General features: G+C 45.2%; 2 protein-coding genes across 2 annotated transcripts in view; one reads left to right on the top strand and one right to left on the bottom strand.

Annotated features, from left to right (window-relative positions):
• Positions 1-2,823: 2,823 nt before the first annotated feature.
• On the top strand, positions 2,824-9,864 carry septin12 (septin 12). Its single transcript, XM_068749540.1, has 9 exons — positions 2,824-2,949; positions 3,356-3,484; positions 4,273-4,354; positions 6,363-6,500; positions 6,676-6,793; positions 6,999-7,094; positions 7,581-7,677; positions 8,564-8,615; positions 9,136-9,864. Exons 1-9 carry the CDS (start codon positions 2,835-2,837, stop codon positions 9,284-9,286), a joined length of 978 nt encoding a protein of 325 aa, XP_068605641.1. The 5' UTR covers positions 2,824-2,834; the 3' UTR covers positions 9,287-9,864.
• A 7,400-nt stretch (positions 9,865-17,264) lies between these two features.
• The window catches only part of fbxl16 (F-box and leucine-rich repeat protein 16), a 17,290-nt gene continuing 15,573 nt past the window's right edge, over positions 17,265-18,981 (bottom strand). Inside the window, exon 7 of the mRNA XM_068750386.1 lies at positions 17,265-17,413. Within this exon, the coding sequence (XP_068606487.1) occupies positions 17,265-17,413 (149 nt within the window). The remainder of the gene's footprint in view (positions 17,414-18,981) is intronic.

The following is an 18,981-nucleotide window of genomic DNA, read 5'->3' as shown; positions in this document are numbered from 1 at the left end:
TGTCCTCAGACTGTCCCCAAGTTCTGGGCCTTTGTTGTTCCATCTCCAAGCTCAAGTAAAAAGACTGAATAGGTTAGCCGACGGCTGCGCTAAAGGTATGATCGCTTTTTCAGCTTTTCTCAGAACGTGGGCAAAGAAAAGTGGAGTTTCATTCTGGAACCTTTTTTAAGTTCACCGTTTATGCCCCCCCCCCCCCCCCAAAAAATCCTTTCTCATATAAATATAGGTTTTGGTTTTTGAGTGAAATCATTGCGTTAACTCCCTTAACACAATGTGTGTGTGTGTGTGTGTGTGTGTGTGTGTGAATACCTGAATACCTTCAGGAGCTGGTTGACTACTTGCAGCATATCTTTGTAATTATCATGTATACTTAACATTATAGTTTTTCACCATTTAACTTGTGCCTTTTGTAGGCTGTAATATTTATGACATAAGCTGCAGCTGATGACACCTGTACACCTGTTCCTACACCTGTACCTACACCTGTACCTACACCTGTACCTACACCTGTTCCTACACCTGTACCTACACCTGTACCTACACCTGATCCTACACCTGTTCCTACACCTCACCTGATCCTACACCTGTACCTACACCTGATCCTACACCTGTACCTACACCTGTTCCTACACCTGATCCTACACCTGTACCTACACCTGTACCTACACTTGATCCTACACCTGTACCTACACCTGTTCCTACACCTGTACCTACACCTGTTCCTACACCTGATCCTACACCTGTACCTACACCTGATCCTACACCTGTACCTACACCTGATCCTACACCTGTACCTACACCTGATCCTACACCTGTTCCTACACCTGTACCTACACCTGATCCTACACCTGTACCTACACCTGTTCCTACACCTGTTCCTACACCTGATCCTACACCTGTACCTACACCTGATCCTACACCTGTACCTACACCTGTACCTACACCTGTTCCTACACCTGTACCTACACCTGTTCCTACACCTGTACCTACACCTGTTCCTACACCTGTACCTACACCTGATCCTACACCTGTACCTACACCTGTTTCTACACCTGTACCTACACCTGTTCCTACACCTGTACCTACACCTGTTCCTACACCTGTACCTACACCTGATCCTACACCTGATCCTACACCTGTTCCTACACCTGTTCCTACACCTGATCCTACATCTGTACCTACACCCGTTCCTACACCTGTACCTACACCTGTACTTACACCTGATCCTACACCTGTACCTGTACCTACACCTGATCCTACACCTGTACCTACACCTGTACCTACACCTGTACCTTCACCTGATCCTACACCTGTTCCTACACCTGTTCCTATACCTGTACCTACACCTGATCCTACACCTGTACCTACACCTGTACCTACACCTGTACCTACACCTGTACCTACACCTGATCCTACACCTGTACCTACACCTGACCCTACACCTGATCCTACACCTGTACCTGTACCTACACCTGTACCTACACCTGTTCCTACACCTGATCCTACACCTGTACCCACACCTGATCCTACACCTGTACCTGTACCTACACCTGATCCTACACCTGTACCTACACCTGTTCCTACACCTGATCCTACACCTGTACCTACACCTGTTCCTACACCTGATCCTACACCTGTACCTACACCTGATCCTACACCTGTACCTGTACCTACACCTGATCCTACACTTGTTCCTACACCTGTACCTTCACCTGATCCTACACCTGTTCCTACACCTGTTCCTATACCTGTACCTACACCTGATCCTACACCTGTACCTACACCTGTACCTACACCTGTACCTACACCTGTACCTACACCTGTACCTACACCTGTACCTACACCTGACCCTACACCTGATCCTACACCTGTACCTGTACCTACACCTGTACCTACACCTGATCCTACACCTGTTCCTACACCTGATCCTACACCTGTACCTACACCTGATCCTACACCTGTACCTGTACCTACACCTGATCCTACACTTGTTCCTATACCTGTACCTTCACCTGTACCTCTCCTCCATCTGTCCTGACTGATGAGGATTAGTTCTTCTCTTTCAGTGACGGGAGTGTTGGATATATATAGCTGATTAAATTATGCGGACTAACACTTACTAAAATCCTGTGTGTGTGTGTGTGTGTGTGTGTGTGTGTGTGTGTGTGTGTGTGTGTGTGTGTGCGTGCGTGTGTGTGTGTGTCTGTGTGTGTGTTTGTGTGTGTGTGTGTGTGTATGTGTGAACTGCTACAGCTTGTTGAGTCTTGCAGAAACATCGACTTGTTTCAGTGAATTTCAGAGTGTGTAATCAAGCACAGTGACACAGTTGTCCAGAGATAGTTGCTGCCTTCCAATCCTCTTACAGCACAGAATAGACGACATGTGCATGCACACACACACACACACACACACACAGAATGAGGGAGGGCGGGAGAGAACAAACAAAACAGATGCACACCACTTAGCTTCACAGTAAAATCCTTATCCATGACGGATCACGTCAGCCTACAACGTGTCTCTACCATATAGCACTGAGACGTTGTATGAACTGAAACTCTGTTGACTCTGCAGGAGAGCAGGAGATGGAAACATTCACCCCGTTGGAGGAGAGACAGGACCAGGAGAGAGTCATCATAGGCCAAACCAAGGACGACCCCAACCCAAGACGTCCAGGCCACATGAGCCCCGAGATGAACACAACAGAGAAAGAGGAGGGCTGTGTTGTGATTGGTCCACAGGTGGAAGGCAAAGGGAGGGGCATTGAAGGAGAGGTGAAGAGAGAGATGGAGGCAGAGGTGAAGGTGGAGCTGGTTCCATTTGTGCCAGGATTGCAGATGAGCTTCATCAAGGGCAGCGACCTGTTTGGGTACGTGGGCATTGAGGCCGTGCTGGACCAGATCAGGAACAAGACCATCAAGGCTGGCTTTGAGTTCAACGTCATGGTGGTTGGTGAGGATCACACAAAGAAATACCGCTTTCTGTCTTCTCGTTATTGTTGCACTTTGTGAAGATTGCGCTTCAGTTGTATATACTGTATATATACCGTGTTTATACTGTATATAGACTGTGTTTATCCCTTGGAATGTATGTCTCTGATAGCTCAGGGGAGTTCTTTAAAACCATAATTAGTATTGTAGGTGAGTTTATTTCTTTCTTTATTTTTAAGTTAATTTTGAACTAATTCTCATTTCCAATAACGACCTGGGCCGAAGTTGCGTGTCTTTTAAGTCTTCTGATAGAGAGCTTTTTATGCCAGTAATTTGTATTTGTCCACGTGAAGATGAGTGTAAGGTTTGATAATGTTCTCCGTCACGTGTATCTAGAACAGTAAAGCACCGGTTCTATGCGTCTCCAGGTCAGAGCGGTCTGGGCAAGTCCACGCTGATCAACACTCTGTTCAAGTCCAAGGTCAGTCGGAAGTCCTGCACCCCTAACTACGAAGAAAAGATCTCCAAAACAGTCAAACTGCACACAGTCAGCCACGGTGAGTCCACGCCGCACCGTCACACTCGCCCACTTGGAGACGTGATGGTAGGATGGGATGTGTAGATGCATCAACGGCAGCCCCGTCGCCATAGTAGGGCCCCTTTGACTGTCGGTACAGCCATGAATCACACACACAATGACACCGTCTCTCTCTTCGACACACTGTCACTCCCAGAATGTCTGTGACAACCTCCATAAGCATCATCTCCTGCACGCTCACATCTCTGACGTGTATAAGTACACGTCACGTTTACATGGTCCACACTGTGTAGCGTTTAAAACGTCGAGCGCGTTGGCCAGTATAAATGAAACCTTTACAGTCTGCTGTTGGAGTCTGTCCTCGCATCGCAGCAAGAAGCCTAATATGGTGTTGGCCCAGAAGTTGGGTGTCACATTTTGAGAACTGTTTAACCCTAACCCAGATTACTTCAGGAAGCAACAGACGTAATGGTGAAGGAGGCTAAGCAGTGAATGTGCTGCTGTAAAAGGACTTATCTTCTGGACCGATTTTGGCACAGGAGGCGGAGCTAGAAGTGGAGGAGATGAAGATGCTGAGGTTCTCCTTGGGAGTGTCCAGGTTGGACAGGATTAGAAATGAGACAATAAGAGGGACAGTGAAGGTTAGACGGTCCTTTATTTCTGGTCAGACAGGACGTTTGTGAGATCAGGACAGAGATGAGGAAGTGAGGCTGCTTCTACATGTCAGAGTGAAACTGAACGTGTGTGTGTGTGTGTGTGTGTGTGTGTGCGCGCTGATGACCTTCTCCTTCTCTGTCCTCTCTCCAGTGATTGAGGAGAAGGGGGTGAGGATGAAGCTGACAGTGATTGACACTCCTGGATTTGGAGACCAGATCAACAACGAGAACTGGTGAGAGCGACGAGGCACAGGAGGAGACGCTGCATCGCGTGACCGGTTGTAGTAGGATCACGTGAATAAAAACAGCCTGACCAAACACCTGTTCATGATGCTATTAAAATGAGCACACATCCTCGGAAGCTGCTGAACATGTAGCTCTAGAACTTGTGTGGATAAAGTACAAACTGTGGTGCCGGAAGTGCACGTCGGTTAGCTTTCAGACTAGCATCCACTGCAGCAACATGGATTTTACTGTGTATTCATGTCAATGAAACACAAGTCGTTTTCACACCGGACCGAGCGGACTCGGGTTCGATTTGGGAGCTGACATTGTTGCATTTATCACTTGTTCCGGTTCTGCTTTCACACTATGATTTCTAAAGTGAACCGAACTTTCTGAGCAGCATCACATGGTTGAAAGGGGCGCTCTGTGATTGGACAAAGGAGGAGGGCAAGTCCCTCCCTCTCCCCTGGTTGTTTTGGGTTGGGGTGCGCTGTACTTCCTCTACCCTAGATGCACTGCATACAGCACATGTCAAAATCAAGGCCCGGGGGCCAAATGTGGCACTCTAGGTTATTTTTTGTGGCCCCCGAGAGCTGTGTGCAGACATTTGTTTTTGTAAAATGCTGCATCACACATGTTCTTAACAGCCCACATTTGTTGGTTGTTCTGCAGTTCTGCCCCTCTCAACTGTGACAAAAGAGTTTTGAACAAAGTTAATGCCATAACTTGTGTTGGATTATATTTTTATTTATTTATTATTTAATATTATTGACTTGAATAAGTTTGATTATTGATCGTGGAGTAGTGTGGTTTTCTTAACCTGATCAATTGGATTTATGTTATAATAACAGCAATAATCTATCCATATATTTTTACAACTATACAATTGAATATTCAATGTTTGTAACTTAAGTAGTGAACTGATCGTCTTTTCCTTGGCATTGACTCGGGGAATGTTCTTTATCTTCCCCACTTTGGTTGTTTTTTTGGTTTCTGCATGTCCGTGACAAGACAAGGTGGTGGCTTTTTGGTTTTGCTTTGATTTTGTATCGATTATCTTTGTTCCTGCGTGATGATTGCATTTGAATGGAACTTTTCCACATTATTAGAAGTTAATTTATTCCCATCACAAACTTTGGTTCATACTTATGATTTTTCTCATTTACAGTATGGCTTTATCGCTAACAATGTTTAAGTTACAACCTTTTAAAAAAGTGACATCAAAACTGAATATTTTATTGTAATTACTGTGGCGGCTAAAGAGTTAAATAAAACAATAAATAGTTATTTAACAGCATGTTAAGGAGTAGTTACATTTATTTTACATTAGATTACATTACATTTAGTTACATTTTTACTGTGTTACGGTTTACATTTGGCCTTTGGAGGGTAAACATAATGCTAATGTGGCCCTTGGAGAACATGAGTTTGACACCCCTGCCGTACAGCGTTACTACCTACATCTGGTCCTGTGTTTGGGCCGGTGAGCTTTCACACCGCATACAAACCGAACCAGGGTTCCCTTGCAAGCGAACCGAGACCCACATTTTAACCAGAGTTCGCTTGTTTGGTCCGCACCAGAGCTCGGATGAGCTTTCACACCTGCCCCAACGAAGCGGACTATCCGAGGAAACGAACTCTGGTCTGTTTCAAGCAGAGCAAACAGCTCTGGTGTGAAAGCGACTTTAGTCCCTTCAGCCTTCGCTCTGAACCAAACCATCTGACCTAAAGTATGTTTGACCTTTGAGCAGTTCTCTTCATTCATCAACAACCACCAATTGACATGTATTTGATGTGACTCTGGCTGATTGACACAGAGCGCTGTTTTTCATGGTACATTTAATAATTGCTCTGAGCAGCTCCTGGAAGTTAAAGTGACAAAAAAAAACGACACTTGAATAAAACAACAGAGTCTTATCTGAAATAACTTGAATCACTTGGATTCATTTCATAAAATGTGTGGACGTTTTAACGTGAAATGCTCCTTATTAAACCTTTCCTTCCTCCCCTCTGTAGCTGGGAGCCCATAGTGAACTATGTGAATGAGCAGTATGAGAAATACTTGACAGAGGAGCTGCATGTCAACCGCAAGAGGAGAATCCCCGACAGCAGGGTCCAGTGCTGTATCTACTTCCTGCCCCCCACCGGACACAGGTCAACTTCTCATTTCTGTTAATTCTCATAACAACTTCCGTCGACCTCTGACCTTGGTAAATCGTTTCAGAAGCAGACCTATATTGCTTCTCCATTGACACAGCTAAGCTGTCGCATGTTCCTCTTTGACATAAACTGTGGACTTCCTTGACCAGCGATGGATCTCCGTTTCCAGGTTGCGCCCCATCGATGTCCGATTCATGAAGAAGTTGGGGGAGATAGTGAGCATTGTGCCCGTCATTGCCAAAGCTGACACGCTCACCATTGAGGAGAGAGAGGAGTTCAAAGAGCGGGTGAGGAAGCGCTCTCGGCTTCACCTGATGAGCTTCAGGTGTCCAACAAGTCGAGCTTAACTTTCCTGCCGTGGTGTGGAGCGTTCAGGCTGACCTACGACTGCCCCTTCGGCCTGTCCCGTCCGGGGTCGCCACAGCAAATCAACCTTCTCCACTTCACCCTGACCTTTGCCTAAAGTATGCTGAACTTGTGATTTATTGACAGATAAGGCAAGACTTAGCAGCCAATGGGATTTCTGTGTATCCCCAGAAAGAGCACGATGAGGATCCAGAAGAACGCATCCTCAACAACAGAATCAGGGTAATATCTCCATGTCATGAATACTGAGTCGATGCTTAACCCTCCTGTTATCCTCAAATATAATTTTATCCTTGGGGGGTCAATCTGATCCCAGGGATACCCGGGAAATGATTTACAGAAAATTGTTGATCAAGTTTTTGTGTAAAAACGTTGTTTATTTGTTGAATACATAAATAGCCCCTTCATAAGGAAACCTTGACCTGTCCTCTAGCGCCGCCATCAGGCCAAACTTTAGAATATTAGAATTAATTTATCCTGAAAAGAGAAAATATATATATCAAAACTTGTGATGTAGAAGTCTCAAAATCCTGAAAGGCCAAGCATCTCAAATAGGATCCGCTGGGCTCTAAAGGGTTAAATAACATTTCAAGTCACTGATTTTATTACAATTATTTATTTGGTATTTATTTATTACATTTAATGGATGAATCTCACCAGGATAGTGAATCTTACCGGATATAATGAATGAAGAATCTTACCTTCCAGGAGCGCATTCCCTTTGCTGTCGTGGGAACAGACAGGGAGCACCAGGTGAACGGGAACAAGGTGCTGGGCCGGAAGACAAAGTGGGGAATCATTGAAGGTCTGGCTTCAGTCCTTATTATTATGTGTCTGTCTGTCTGTCTGTTAGCAAGACGACTGAAACGGTTACAGACAGATCTGTACCCGGGAACAGATGGTTTTATTTTGGTGATGATCCAGAAGAGATCCTGCATTCTGGATCACTTTGAAACTTTCGGTATCATTGCAGTCAAAGGATTTAATCTGGATGGGATTTAAATTTAATCTGGATGGGATCAGGACTGCGGATATTATCGCGATTTTCTTTTTTAATGTGGGTACACTTGTGTTTGGGCCTGCTGTGCTTTTAGTATTATAGATAGAGATTTCTGACACGCGTAGTCAATTCCACATCGGAGCATCAACGGGTTTGTTACCTCCACCAGCATTTGTCTGTCTGTTAGCAGGATTAAGGAAAAACTGCTGGAGGAATCTTGACGGGAAAAGAAATCTGAAGATTACGACATACCTGAAAGCGAGCGAATCGAGTGTGCGACAGTTTCCTCTGTCTCACCCACGATGTCTACCGAGAGGAAATCGTACTAACATTAATTTAACAGGGGCCGACTTACGAACAAATTGGCTTGCGACAAAACCCTCGGAACCAATGGTGGTCGTAAGTCGACGAGCCCCTGTAGTTAAAGGTAACAATGAGCAGTAATAAAAACCATAAAGAGAGTAAAAACTAACATAAAACAGGTAATACCAATATTTAATAAAAGCGTTACAGGAGCACATGTTATGTAGACGGTAAGTAAATCCTTGTAGCCTCAATGGATGCAGATTATTTCAGTCTCCAGGCTGTCGTCTGAGTCGTCGACCCTCAGATCCAGGTGTTCCTCCAGGTGTTCTGTTTCCTATGTTGAGACACTTTTCAAAATCAAACGTTAATCTTCTTCTCCTTCCAGTTGAAAATGTGGCCCACTGTGAGTTTGCTAACCTCAGAGACCTACTCATTAGGTGAGTCTGCTGTTGCTTCATTCTTTCTGATGCTGGCCTTCTCTCTCTCTCTCTCTCTCTCTCTCTCTCTCTCTCTCTCTCTCTTGGATGAGAGGTAAAACATCTTCAATCTAACTTGAACGAGTCGAGGTAAATCTTTGTGGTTTACCTCGTAAAAGCAGCTTAGGTGATTTGTTCTACACCGAATTGTCTGTAGGAGTGAGTGTGTGTGTGTGTGTGTTTGTCTTTTGTGTGCTGAGCTGGTGCCTTGTCCGGAGTGTGCATAGCCTCTCACCCATAGTCAGCTGGGATAGGCTCCTGCAGACCCGGGACCCGGAAGGAGGAAATGTGTCTGTAGATGAGAAATGCAGGGATGGATGGATGTACAAACTCTTGCTAAAACTGAATTCTTCATTTTATTAATTTAATTATATTGTTTTTAGGCGACATTAATGAATTTCTGGAGACTTTAGTTAAGTTGGAATCTGACTTTTCAAAATTATAGTAAACTGGAGTCTTTCTGTTTTGTTTTTTTCCAAAGATCTCACCTGCAGGACCTGAAAGACGTCACACACAATATTCACTATGAGTCCTACCGTGTTCGCCGGCTCAATGAGAGCAACAAGAACTTCAGAGAACTGGACCTGTCCTCCTGGCTGCTGGAGAAAGGGGTTCCAGATGGACGTGAATAAGGAAGCCACCTCCGATTCCTCCATCAACCCCCATCAGGAGAAACGCAAACATGAGAATGAGAGATGGCCGGCGTTATTTTCTCGCACCGAATAGGCAGAGAATTGTGTCATTGTTTTATTTTCTTTTTTTATAACGAGACAAACTAGTTTTTAACTAAAAGATTATCTAGAATCTTGACATCAAGACATGAAATGGTCCACATATAACTCTCTCCCTTTGAGTGTGAACACATGTACTGTATGTCTTCTGCAAGAATGGGCCAGGATCTGGCAGACCAAATGGCCAAAAGTATGTGGACAGCGTAGCCTTCATTGCCGACACTTGTCGGACCTCACAAGTGTTCAATGGATGAAATTGGTGATGTCATAGAAGTAGATTTATGCCCAGCATCCTGTGTTCAGCTCTCACAGAAGGCTCACTTACAGAACAATGAGTTTAATTGTAATAGTTAGGAGAAACCCGTCGAATGAAGTTCACCATAGAAAATAGATACAGTGCCTGAATTGGACCAATAAAGGTTCAGGCCCCGTCATCTGCTGCACCACTTGATCACTAAATGTGTCTTGGATATATTTATATGTTATATTGGTATCATATCCCCCCCCCCAGATATATTTTTGTAATCATGTCATTATCCCCGCTGTATGTAAATACATTTATACTTGGTTACTATATCTGATTAGTGAGTTTTTGCATTCTATGATTCTTTTGTACGCACATGTAGTAACGAGAGACCGACATGCGGCAGTAGCGAGAGATGCTCAGCATAAACAGGTGAGCACTGACTTTACGGAACCAGCTGCAAGCCTTTCCGTGATGCGTGCCGCTTCACTGTAGACTCAAGCCCAACGTGTCTTTAACGTTCAACTCTGGATCTCAAAAGGTGTGATCCCCAAAATGCAGAGACGGAGGTTAGAGAATCCTTCTGCAGTTCAATCAATAAGGAAATAACAAAAGACTGAGGCGGGACGGGCTGGTCTTCAGTGGTGAAGCAAAGGTTCACGGCTACAGAAAAGGGTGGCAGATCCAATAAAACGTTATGATGATGAACGATGACGCTTTTTATTTGATCTGTCACAGAGCAGGAATAATTGCAAAGCCAACTGGCCGCCGTGTCGCGTCTGTTTCTGCTCTCTGAGTACGAGACAAACTCGCTCAGACGTGGCGTCTGCCTGCAGTGACCTGCCGCCGTTAATCCAGGCCTGCTCTGTTTTACCTCGCTGTATTTAATGTTAACATCGTGAAAGAGAACGGACGTTACCCTGAAAGCGAACGGACGTTACCGTGAAAGAGAACGGACGTTACCGTGAAAGCGAACGGACGTTACCGTGAAAGAGAACGGACGTTACCGTGAAAGCGAACGGACGTTACCCTGAAAGAGAACGGACGTTACCGTGAAAGCGAACGGACGTTACCGTGAAAGCGAACAGACGTTACCGTGAAAGAGAACGGACGTTACCGTGAAAGCGAACGGACGTTACCGTGAAAGCGAACAGACGTTACCGTGAAAGAGAACGGACGTTACCGTGAAAGAGAACGGACGTTACCGTGAAAGAGAACGGACGTTACCCTGAAAGAGAACGGACGTTACCGTGAAAGAGAACGGACGTTACCGTGAAAGAGAACGGACGTTACCCTGAAAGCGAACGGACGTTACCCTGAAAGCGAACGGACGTTACCCTGAAAGAGAACGGACGTTACCCTGAAAGCGAACGGACGTTACCGTGAAAGAGAACGGACGTTACCGTGAAAGAGAACGGACGTTACCCTGAAAGAGAACGGACGTTACCGTGAAAGAGAACGGACGTTACCCTGAAAGAGAACGGACGTTACCCTGAAAGAGAACGGACGTTACCGTGAAAGCGAACGGACGTTACCCTGAAAGAGAATGGACGTTACCGTGAAAGAGAACGGACGTTACCCTGAAAGCGAACGGACGTTACCGTGAAAGAGAACGGACGTTACCGTGAAAGAGAACGGACGTTACCGTGAAAGCAAACAGACGTTACCGTGAAAGAGAACGGACGTTACCCTGAAAGAGAACGGACGTTACCGTGAAAGAGAACGGACGTTACCGTGAAAGAGAACGGACGTTACCGTGAAAGAGAACGGACGTTACCCTGAAAGAGAACGGACGTTACCCTGAAAGAGAACGGACGTTACCCTGAAAGAGAACGGACGTTACCGTGACGTTACCCTGAAAGCGAACGGACGTTACCGTGAAAGAGAACGGACGTTACCCTGAAAGCGAACGGACGTTACCCTGAAAGAGAACGGACGTTACCGTGAAAGCGAACGGACGTTACCCTGAAAGCAAACGAACGTTACCGTGAAAGCGAACGGACGTTACCCTGAAAGAGAACGGACGTTACCCTGAAAGAGAACGGACCTTACCGTGAAAGCGAACGGACGTTACCCTGAAAGAGAACGGACGTTACCGTGAAAGCGAACGGACGTTACCGTGAAAGCGAACGGACGTTACCGTGTAAGAGAACGGACGTTACCCTGAAAGAGAACGGACCTTACCGTGAAAGCGAACGGACGTTACCCTGAAAGAGAACGGACGTTACCCTGAAAGAGAACGGACGTTAGCGTGAAAGCGAACGGACGTTACCGTGAAAGAGAACGGACGTTACCCTGAAAGAGAACGGACGTTAGCGTGAAAGCGAACGGACGTTACCGTGAAAGCGAAAGACATTTTGTACTGAAACTGAGTTTGAAATGCCTCGGACGTCAAACTGATTTTCGGAGTTTGAACACCCGGGTGGAGCCGAGGCAAACCGAAGACACGCGAACGAAGGCGGAGTCTAACCCGAGCAGGTTCAGGTTGAGTCGACCTGCCGTAGGAGAACGACTGGGCAAATTCTTCTCACACTTCATATCGGGATTAAGAGATTACCCTGAGGTTACTTCAGACACACAACCGGGTTAATTAGCAACATGTGACCAATGTTAATTCTGGAATGATGCTGGACTACATTGTACTTCAGATCCGTTTTTCTCGGACACGTTTTAGCCCTGAGTTGAGACCATTTTCAGGAATGAACGCTCCTTCTGGCCCTTCTTTCAACACTCACCCACAAAGATCATGACTGAAGACAGAGCATCCATTTTCATTCTCATTCCTTGCTGACTGGAAATAAGCAAACTCCAGAATTGGCATCAACGACCAGCGGGTAATCCCTCTTCACACCAGAGTGGGCAGCAATGAGTCAGTGGTGGTACTTATATAGATCAAATTCAGCTCAGAGGTTTCACTATACATGTAAAACTCTAAAATGGAGAAGCTCGTGGGAGGGTGAGGCCATATGATGGGCCATGCTGCTTGCCATATGGCGGCTCTTCATCAGCAGACGAGAGCATTTAAAGTCCATTACTTTTCACCGTGTATGTTTGTTTTAAGACGATTTGAGAATTTGCATGTGAGGGCGAGGTTTCGTGTTAACATCAAAAAGATACAAAAGATACTGCAGAAGTGAAGCGTGACACTCACTAAGAAAAACATGTGAACTGCGAGACGTTTTTAGTATCTTTTGTCGCAGTCATCAACCGGACACGTGTTCACTGGGACGAGCTCGAGCCATTTATGAGATGGTATTGCCACCCATTGGCTGATCTCTATCCTATGGGAGAAAACACTTCCAGTAGTCCCAGATGAATGCAGCAGCACGATGCACTCACTCTCTCTCCCTCTCTCTGCTTTTGTCTCTCCCCCTATTTGTCCTTGGCTCTGTCTGTCCCTGTCATTGTATCACTGTTTGCTGCCTCTGTCTTGCTTGCTCACTTGTCCAGACAGATGGGCGTCCACCACAAGCCTTGGAGGCAAGGAAACATTTCCATTTAACAGGCAGAAACCTTGGACAGAACCAAAGTGCTTGCTCTTGTGGGCCAAGTTGGGTTCTGTCTTTCCCTGCAGGTCTTTGGTTCCACCTGTAAAGTGCCTTGAGATGACTTCCTGTTATGAGCTAGTGCTATATAAAAAAAATAATTTCATTTAATTATGCATTCAGATTCATATAATTGCTCATTAGAACCAATTCAATCATCAAGAGAAAGATAACATTTCTGACTAGTCTGGATGTGAGAGCTATTTATGCCTATAGAGCTCAGCTGGGGATCAATTAATGACTGATCGGTACTTTTTTTTAATTGTTCATTCCTTAATTAGTTCCTTAATTCTTTCATTCGTGCATTTGAGGCATTGGACGTTTTCTGCCGTATGGGTACATTCATGTTCAGATAAATATACTCACCTATTGACAGAGCCAGAAAATGTATTTGGGCTAACATGACTGACGGATGAGTCGGTTTCTGCTGGATGCTGTCGCTCGTCCCACTCGTCCCACTAGGTGTGAAGAGTCGCTTGTCTCCTTACAAGCTGGTGACTTGTCCTGTCTCACTTCCCAGCGTCTTCAGCTCCCTCCACCCTTGCTTCAACTCAATGGATGGATTTTCTTTTCTTGTTTTATTAGTATAGTTCAGGCATGGGCAAACCCAGGCCCGGGGGCCATATGCGGCCCGTTGGTCTTTTTAATCCGGCCCGCCAAACTTGTCCAAATTATATTATTAAATAAAATTGTATTATAATTAAAGCTCATTCATTTGACCTTTTCCCTGTAATGCTACCTGTAAAAGGCCAAATCCTTTAATGCAATAGCTTTCATGTGTCATTTATATTAGCTCACTCAAATACTCCATCCATCTGTTCTTGGTCCGGCCCCTCTGCCAAATTTTAGAACCTATTGTGGCCCGCGAGTCAAAAGGTTTGCCCACCCCTGGTATAGTTCCTTCACAGCAAACTGCTGGAGACCCTCGGCCAGCTCGGTGGATCAGCCTCAACACGTGTACGGATCCTTTTTTAAGCTTCAGTCGGCGAACAGGAGACGGTGCAGCTCAAACAGAGGTCAGTCTCAGGCATCAGCGTTTTATGCATATCGTACTCTGTATTTTCACATTCAGGACAATGACAGTAAATATAACTTGTCACCATTGATTACCCCCTTCTCAGTGAAAGACCCAACAAAGATACAAAGTTGACACACACTAGCACAGAGGAAAATATAATCTGTGCACTGATTTAAAAATGTCATGTCAGTCTTCATCATGTTAATTGTTACTCGTGTCTAAAAGTGTAAATGGTAGATGCGTATTAGAACATTTCACCGAAGGGCCTGAAATGTCAGACAATAAAAAAAAAAAAAAAGATCAATGTTTTTGATAATTCAGGATTACATTTGATGCAATTTTCATACAAACAGCAAAATATTTGGAAATTCTTCAATAAATAAATCATGTAAATAAGACACAAATTAATCCAAATAAATAAATAAACTTATGTACAAATAAGAGATTGAGAACAACCTCTAGATGACCTTGAAACAAAAACTAAATCATGCGCGGTCCGTCAGTACAGCACACACTCGGTCCATTTCTACTTTGATCAGCTTGAAGCAAACACACACGCATTTGATGGCCGGCTGCAGATGCATTTGGCACAATCTAATGCAGACCCACACGATGCCAGTCGCCATTTTGGCAGTCAGGACACACGAGGGCACACGGGAAGCAACACGCCGCACGCCGGCTGTCATTAAAAACGCGATTTCGTGTTCGATATATTTTCCGATGAACAGTTTTTCCTTTTCCTTTTTGTTGCAGTATGTAAGTACAGTATTGTAGTGTGCTGAAGCTTAGCCTAGTTTAGCTCGCTGTAATGGGTAGTTGGGTAGTCTGAGCATTCGTTAGGTGGTACTGGAAACCAACAGAAACACACCGTTTACTACGGTTTGGTTCGAGACCCAGAGACGCAACGCGCACCTTGTGTAAGTAGCAAATGTGCTTGGTGTTTATGGGTTTAAAGGGAGACCGGGTCGAACATGTGCCTGTCTTCAGACGCCAAAAGGCAACAGCCAGAACCTGGTGAAGATGGTGACGGTGCAACGCCCTGAAAGCATCAGAGGGAACGTTGTCCTGCCACTAACTGATGTAACACGTGCCGACTGTCATGTCTGACATCATCTCTAACCGCGTAAAGCCTCTGCCGATGATGTCATCGACGATCCCTTGCATCCTATCAGCTGTTAATCAGAATCTTTTTTTTTCTTGCAGATTTCAACGAGCATTACTAGATCCATCCGATAAACAGTCTGCCTTTGTTGATATGCAGTCAAACGGAGGTGTTGATCCGGATAAGAGTCAGAGCAGGCACAGAATCCATCAGCGCCACGCCGGTTCCCCAGTGAAGAGCGGGGATGCTGTAACAGCAATGCTTCCGGATCAGCCTCTAGACTGTCGCGTTCGTCCCGTGGACTTTAAGATGAAGTTGAACATTCGTCCCGGAGCTCTGCAGCGATTCGGTCCTACGTTTAACACTGAAGGGGCTGGTTTCCTGCCGACACACCCGGGTCGACATAACAGCACAAAGACACCATGAAGGCGTCTTCATTGCGATTCTTACTGTGAGAACAGCGAACAAGAACTGTTGTTTCTCAGCTTCATTCTGCACGACTGCAGCTTCCGTCTCAGATGTTACGTTTAGCTTGGAACGACTTTAGGAACCAGCAATGTCAGCAGGAATTATTGTCACATTACTAATTCAAGGATGTGCATCAACTGAGCTAAACAAATCCACGTTTTTCTGTCTCTGGGGGGGGGGGGGGGGGTACTAAATCATTTTGCTTTTGATTCTAATGGTCCCGAGACCCGGATCCTTTCTAAGCCTGACTCGGAGTTCACACCTTTTGTATTAAATCCCCTGTCTTCTGACCGCGGGCTCACACGGTGCAGCTTCGGGACCAAACGCTAAACCCCTGTTTAAATCAGCTTTTGTTTTTTCATGGAAAGAATACAAAGTAGAATTCAAGAAAAATCTATTCAAAAAGATGCTTTTTGGGCCCCCTGCTTCCTAATAACATCATTTATTAACTGGCTCCCCACAGTCATTTCATTAGTATGAGCCTTCCTTATTTTACAAGAGGACATTTTGTCCTCAGCAGAACCCGTCGGTCGTTAAAGTCTTGTCCTTCCTGCCTTCCACTGAGCTTTGCTTCCGTGCTGCACTGCATCAGCCGCACAGATCAATTTTAAAAACACAACATTCACAGTTTCAAATAGCTTATCCTCCGTACCCGTAAATTAAATGTAAAAAAAAAAAATTGAAATTAAAAAATGACAGGAAAAAGTGAGTAAATCAAGTCCAACACTGTGAACCGGTGTTAATCAGTTATTTCAACACACAGAGACGGAAAAGTTGGCGGCATCCCAAAAAGATGGGATGCTGTGACTTTACACAGAGATGGAGAGAAAGAGCGAGAGGGAAGTTCCGTCGTTCACCTTCACCAGTACACCTTCAGTTCTGTCCGATTCGCCAGCTGGTATATGTGTCTCTCTGAAAACAAGAGAAAACTCCACCCTGACACCTTGTGAGACGAAGAACTGCAGTTATATTACACAGAGTGATGGAAACATGTCAGTACTTGTAGGCTCGAGAGCCGTTTTCCTTATTAATATACAGTGTGTGTGTGTGTGTGTGTGTGTGCGCGTCTTTACAGTGTATGAGCATGTATGTGAATCCAACCAGATCAGCTCAAACACAAAAGCCTTCATTCCCCTTTTCCGAGCCTCTTGCCTCAGCATCCATTCAGCTAAAGGAGGAGAACCAATCAGAGAGAGGAGAAGCGCTCCTCTCTCCTCCCTTTGTCCAGCCTGAAAGAGAACCTTGCTCTCAGAACGGTTGTCACGCCAACCCCTTCACTTTGACGTCTCACATGAAGCTCAAATGCCATCCAATCACCTTCAGGGTCTGGCCTGCTCAATGGCGTGTGGAGGGTAAGGGGGGGGGGGGGGGGGCATGAGGAATGAGTCTGGTACAATAAGAGAAGTTCAGTCTCCTGACGAGCGTTTGAGAATCGCGTGAGGAAGAAGCGTGGTGATTGGTCGGTCGGTCGGTCGGTCGATCGGTGATGCAGGTCCGTGGTCTTACTCGATGACCATGCAGAGGGGCAGATGCTGAGAGAAGTATTTGAAGAGCTCGGCGGTGGCGCCGGGGCAGTTGGTAAGCTCCAGCTCCTCCAGCTCCTGCAGCTGGATGAGGCCTGAGAGACCGTTGGTGGTCAGCAGGGGGCAACCTGGAGGGACACAGCAGGAAGGGCTGGGTTCAGCTATTGGCTGGGTAACTAATCGGGAGGGTGTGTCTACATATTCATTAGTAGGGGTGTAACGGTTCACGGGATGTATCGAACCGTTTCGGTTCGGTCCACTTGCGCACCGTTTCGGTTTTAACCATTTTTTCCCTCATTAAATTTATTACTAGCACGATCTTAGCGCTCTGTGCGGAACTAAAGTCCTGGGCGAGTTTCCGCACGGCCGCCGCTGAGGGTCGGACTGAGAGGGAGGGGCTCTGGTAGCTCGCAGCACTGGCAAATGCTAGTGAGAAGCCTGAGCTGGAAGGAAGCCCCGCCCACCTCACTACAGCTTCCTGTTTGGGAAGACTTCAGGCTTCCTTGTCAAAGTTACCGATGGACTAGTGGATAATTATAAAGCTGTGTGTCGACAGAAAATGAGAAGTTAATCTTTCTCGGCAGAAGCTTTAAGCTTGAATAGTTAGCAGTTGTCACGCCTCGAGGCGGCCTGTGCCATTCCCCCACTAACTCTCCCCGTCCGCTCCGCTGCGGTGCACGCGGCGCACCGCACCGTGATGCAGTACGCCAGGATGCCCTCCAGGGGGCTCTGTAGAAGGCCACCATGGAGAGCACCTTTTAGGGGGACAGAAATGGAGATCTCTCCGGATCAAACCCCCCCACCCCCCTTTTTTTGTCCACCTACGTTGCACATATGAAGTGTCTTTGTAATTTATTGTAATTTATTGTAATTTATGTAATCTATTGTCATTCATTGTCGTTCTGCATCGGTGGTGTAATTTATTTTAGATTTATTGTTAGTTTGAATCGGTGGTGTAAAATCATTTTATTTTTCTAATGTTACTTTGCATCAATTGAGTTATCGAATATTGGTTTTATTTTTATGTTTTATTTTTATTATTTTTATTTGTATTGTTAAATTTGTATTGTTAATTGTCAATGATTTATGTACTAAGGACTTTCAACAGAAACAAGACCGCAAGAAATGCTCCTCTTAGACAGGATGTGTGACTGTACTTGTACTGTAATACATGCTACTGTTTACTGTACTTGTACTGTAATACATGCTACTGTGTGACTGTACTTGTACTGTAATACATGCTACTGTTTACTGTACTTGTACTGTAATACATGCTACTGTTTGACTGTACTTGTACTGTAATACATGCTACTGTTTGACTGTACTTGTACTGTAATACATGCTACTGTTTGACTGTACTTGTACTGTAATACATGCTACTGTTTGACTGTACTTGTACTGTAATACATGCTACTGTTTGACTGTACTTGTACTGTAATACATAATACTGTTCGACTGTACTTGTACTGTAATACATGCTACTGCGTGACTGTACTTGTACTGTAATACATGCTACTGTTTGACTGTACTTGTACTGTAATACATGCTACTGTTTGACTGTACTTGTACTGTAATACATAATACTGTTCGACTGTACTTGTACTGTAATACATGCTACTGCGTGACTGTACTTGTACTGTAATACATGCTACTGTTTGACTGTACTTGTACTGTAATACATGCTACTGTTTGACTG

Source organism: Brachionichthys hirsutus, chromosome 16, assembly GCF_040956055.1.
Source record: "Brachionichthys hirsutus isolate HB-005 chromosome 16, CSIRO-AGI_Bhir_v1, whole genome shotgun sequence".
In the NCBI taxonomy this organism is placed as follows: Eukaryota; Metazoa; Chordata; class Actinopteri; order Lophiiformes; family Brachionichthyidae; genus Brachionichthys; species Brachionichthys hirsutus.
This window is presented reverse-complemented; position numbering and strand designations above follow the sequence as displayed.

Excerpts from the sequence above, each read along its gene's own strand:
- septin12 (XM_068749540.1), top strand. The coding sequence starts at position 2,835 with ATGAGCTTCATCAAGGGCAGCGACCTGTTTGGGTACGTGGGCATTGAG. Across the intron at positions 3,485-4,272 it reads ACTGCACACAGTCAGCCACG|TGATTGAGGAGAAGGGGGTG; the intron begins GTGAGTCCACGC and ends TCCTCTCTCCAG. Across the intron at positions 8,616-9,135 it reads CTCAGAGACCTACTCATTAG|ATCTCACCTGCAGGACCTGA; the intron begins GTGAGTCTGCTG and ends TTTTTTCCAAAG.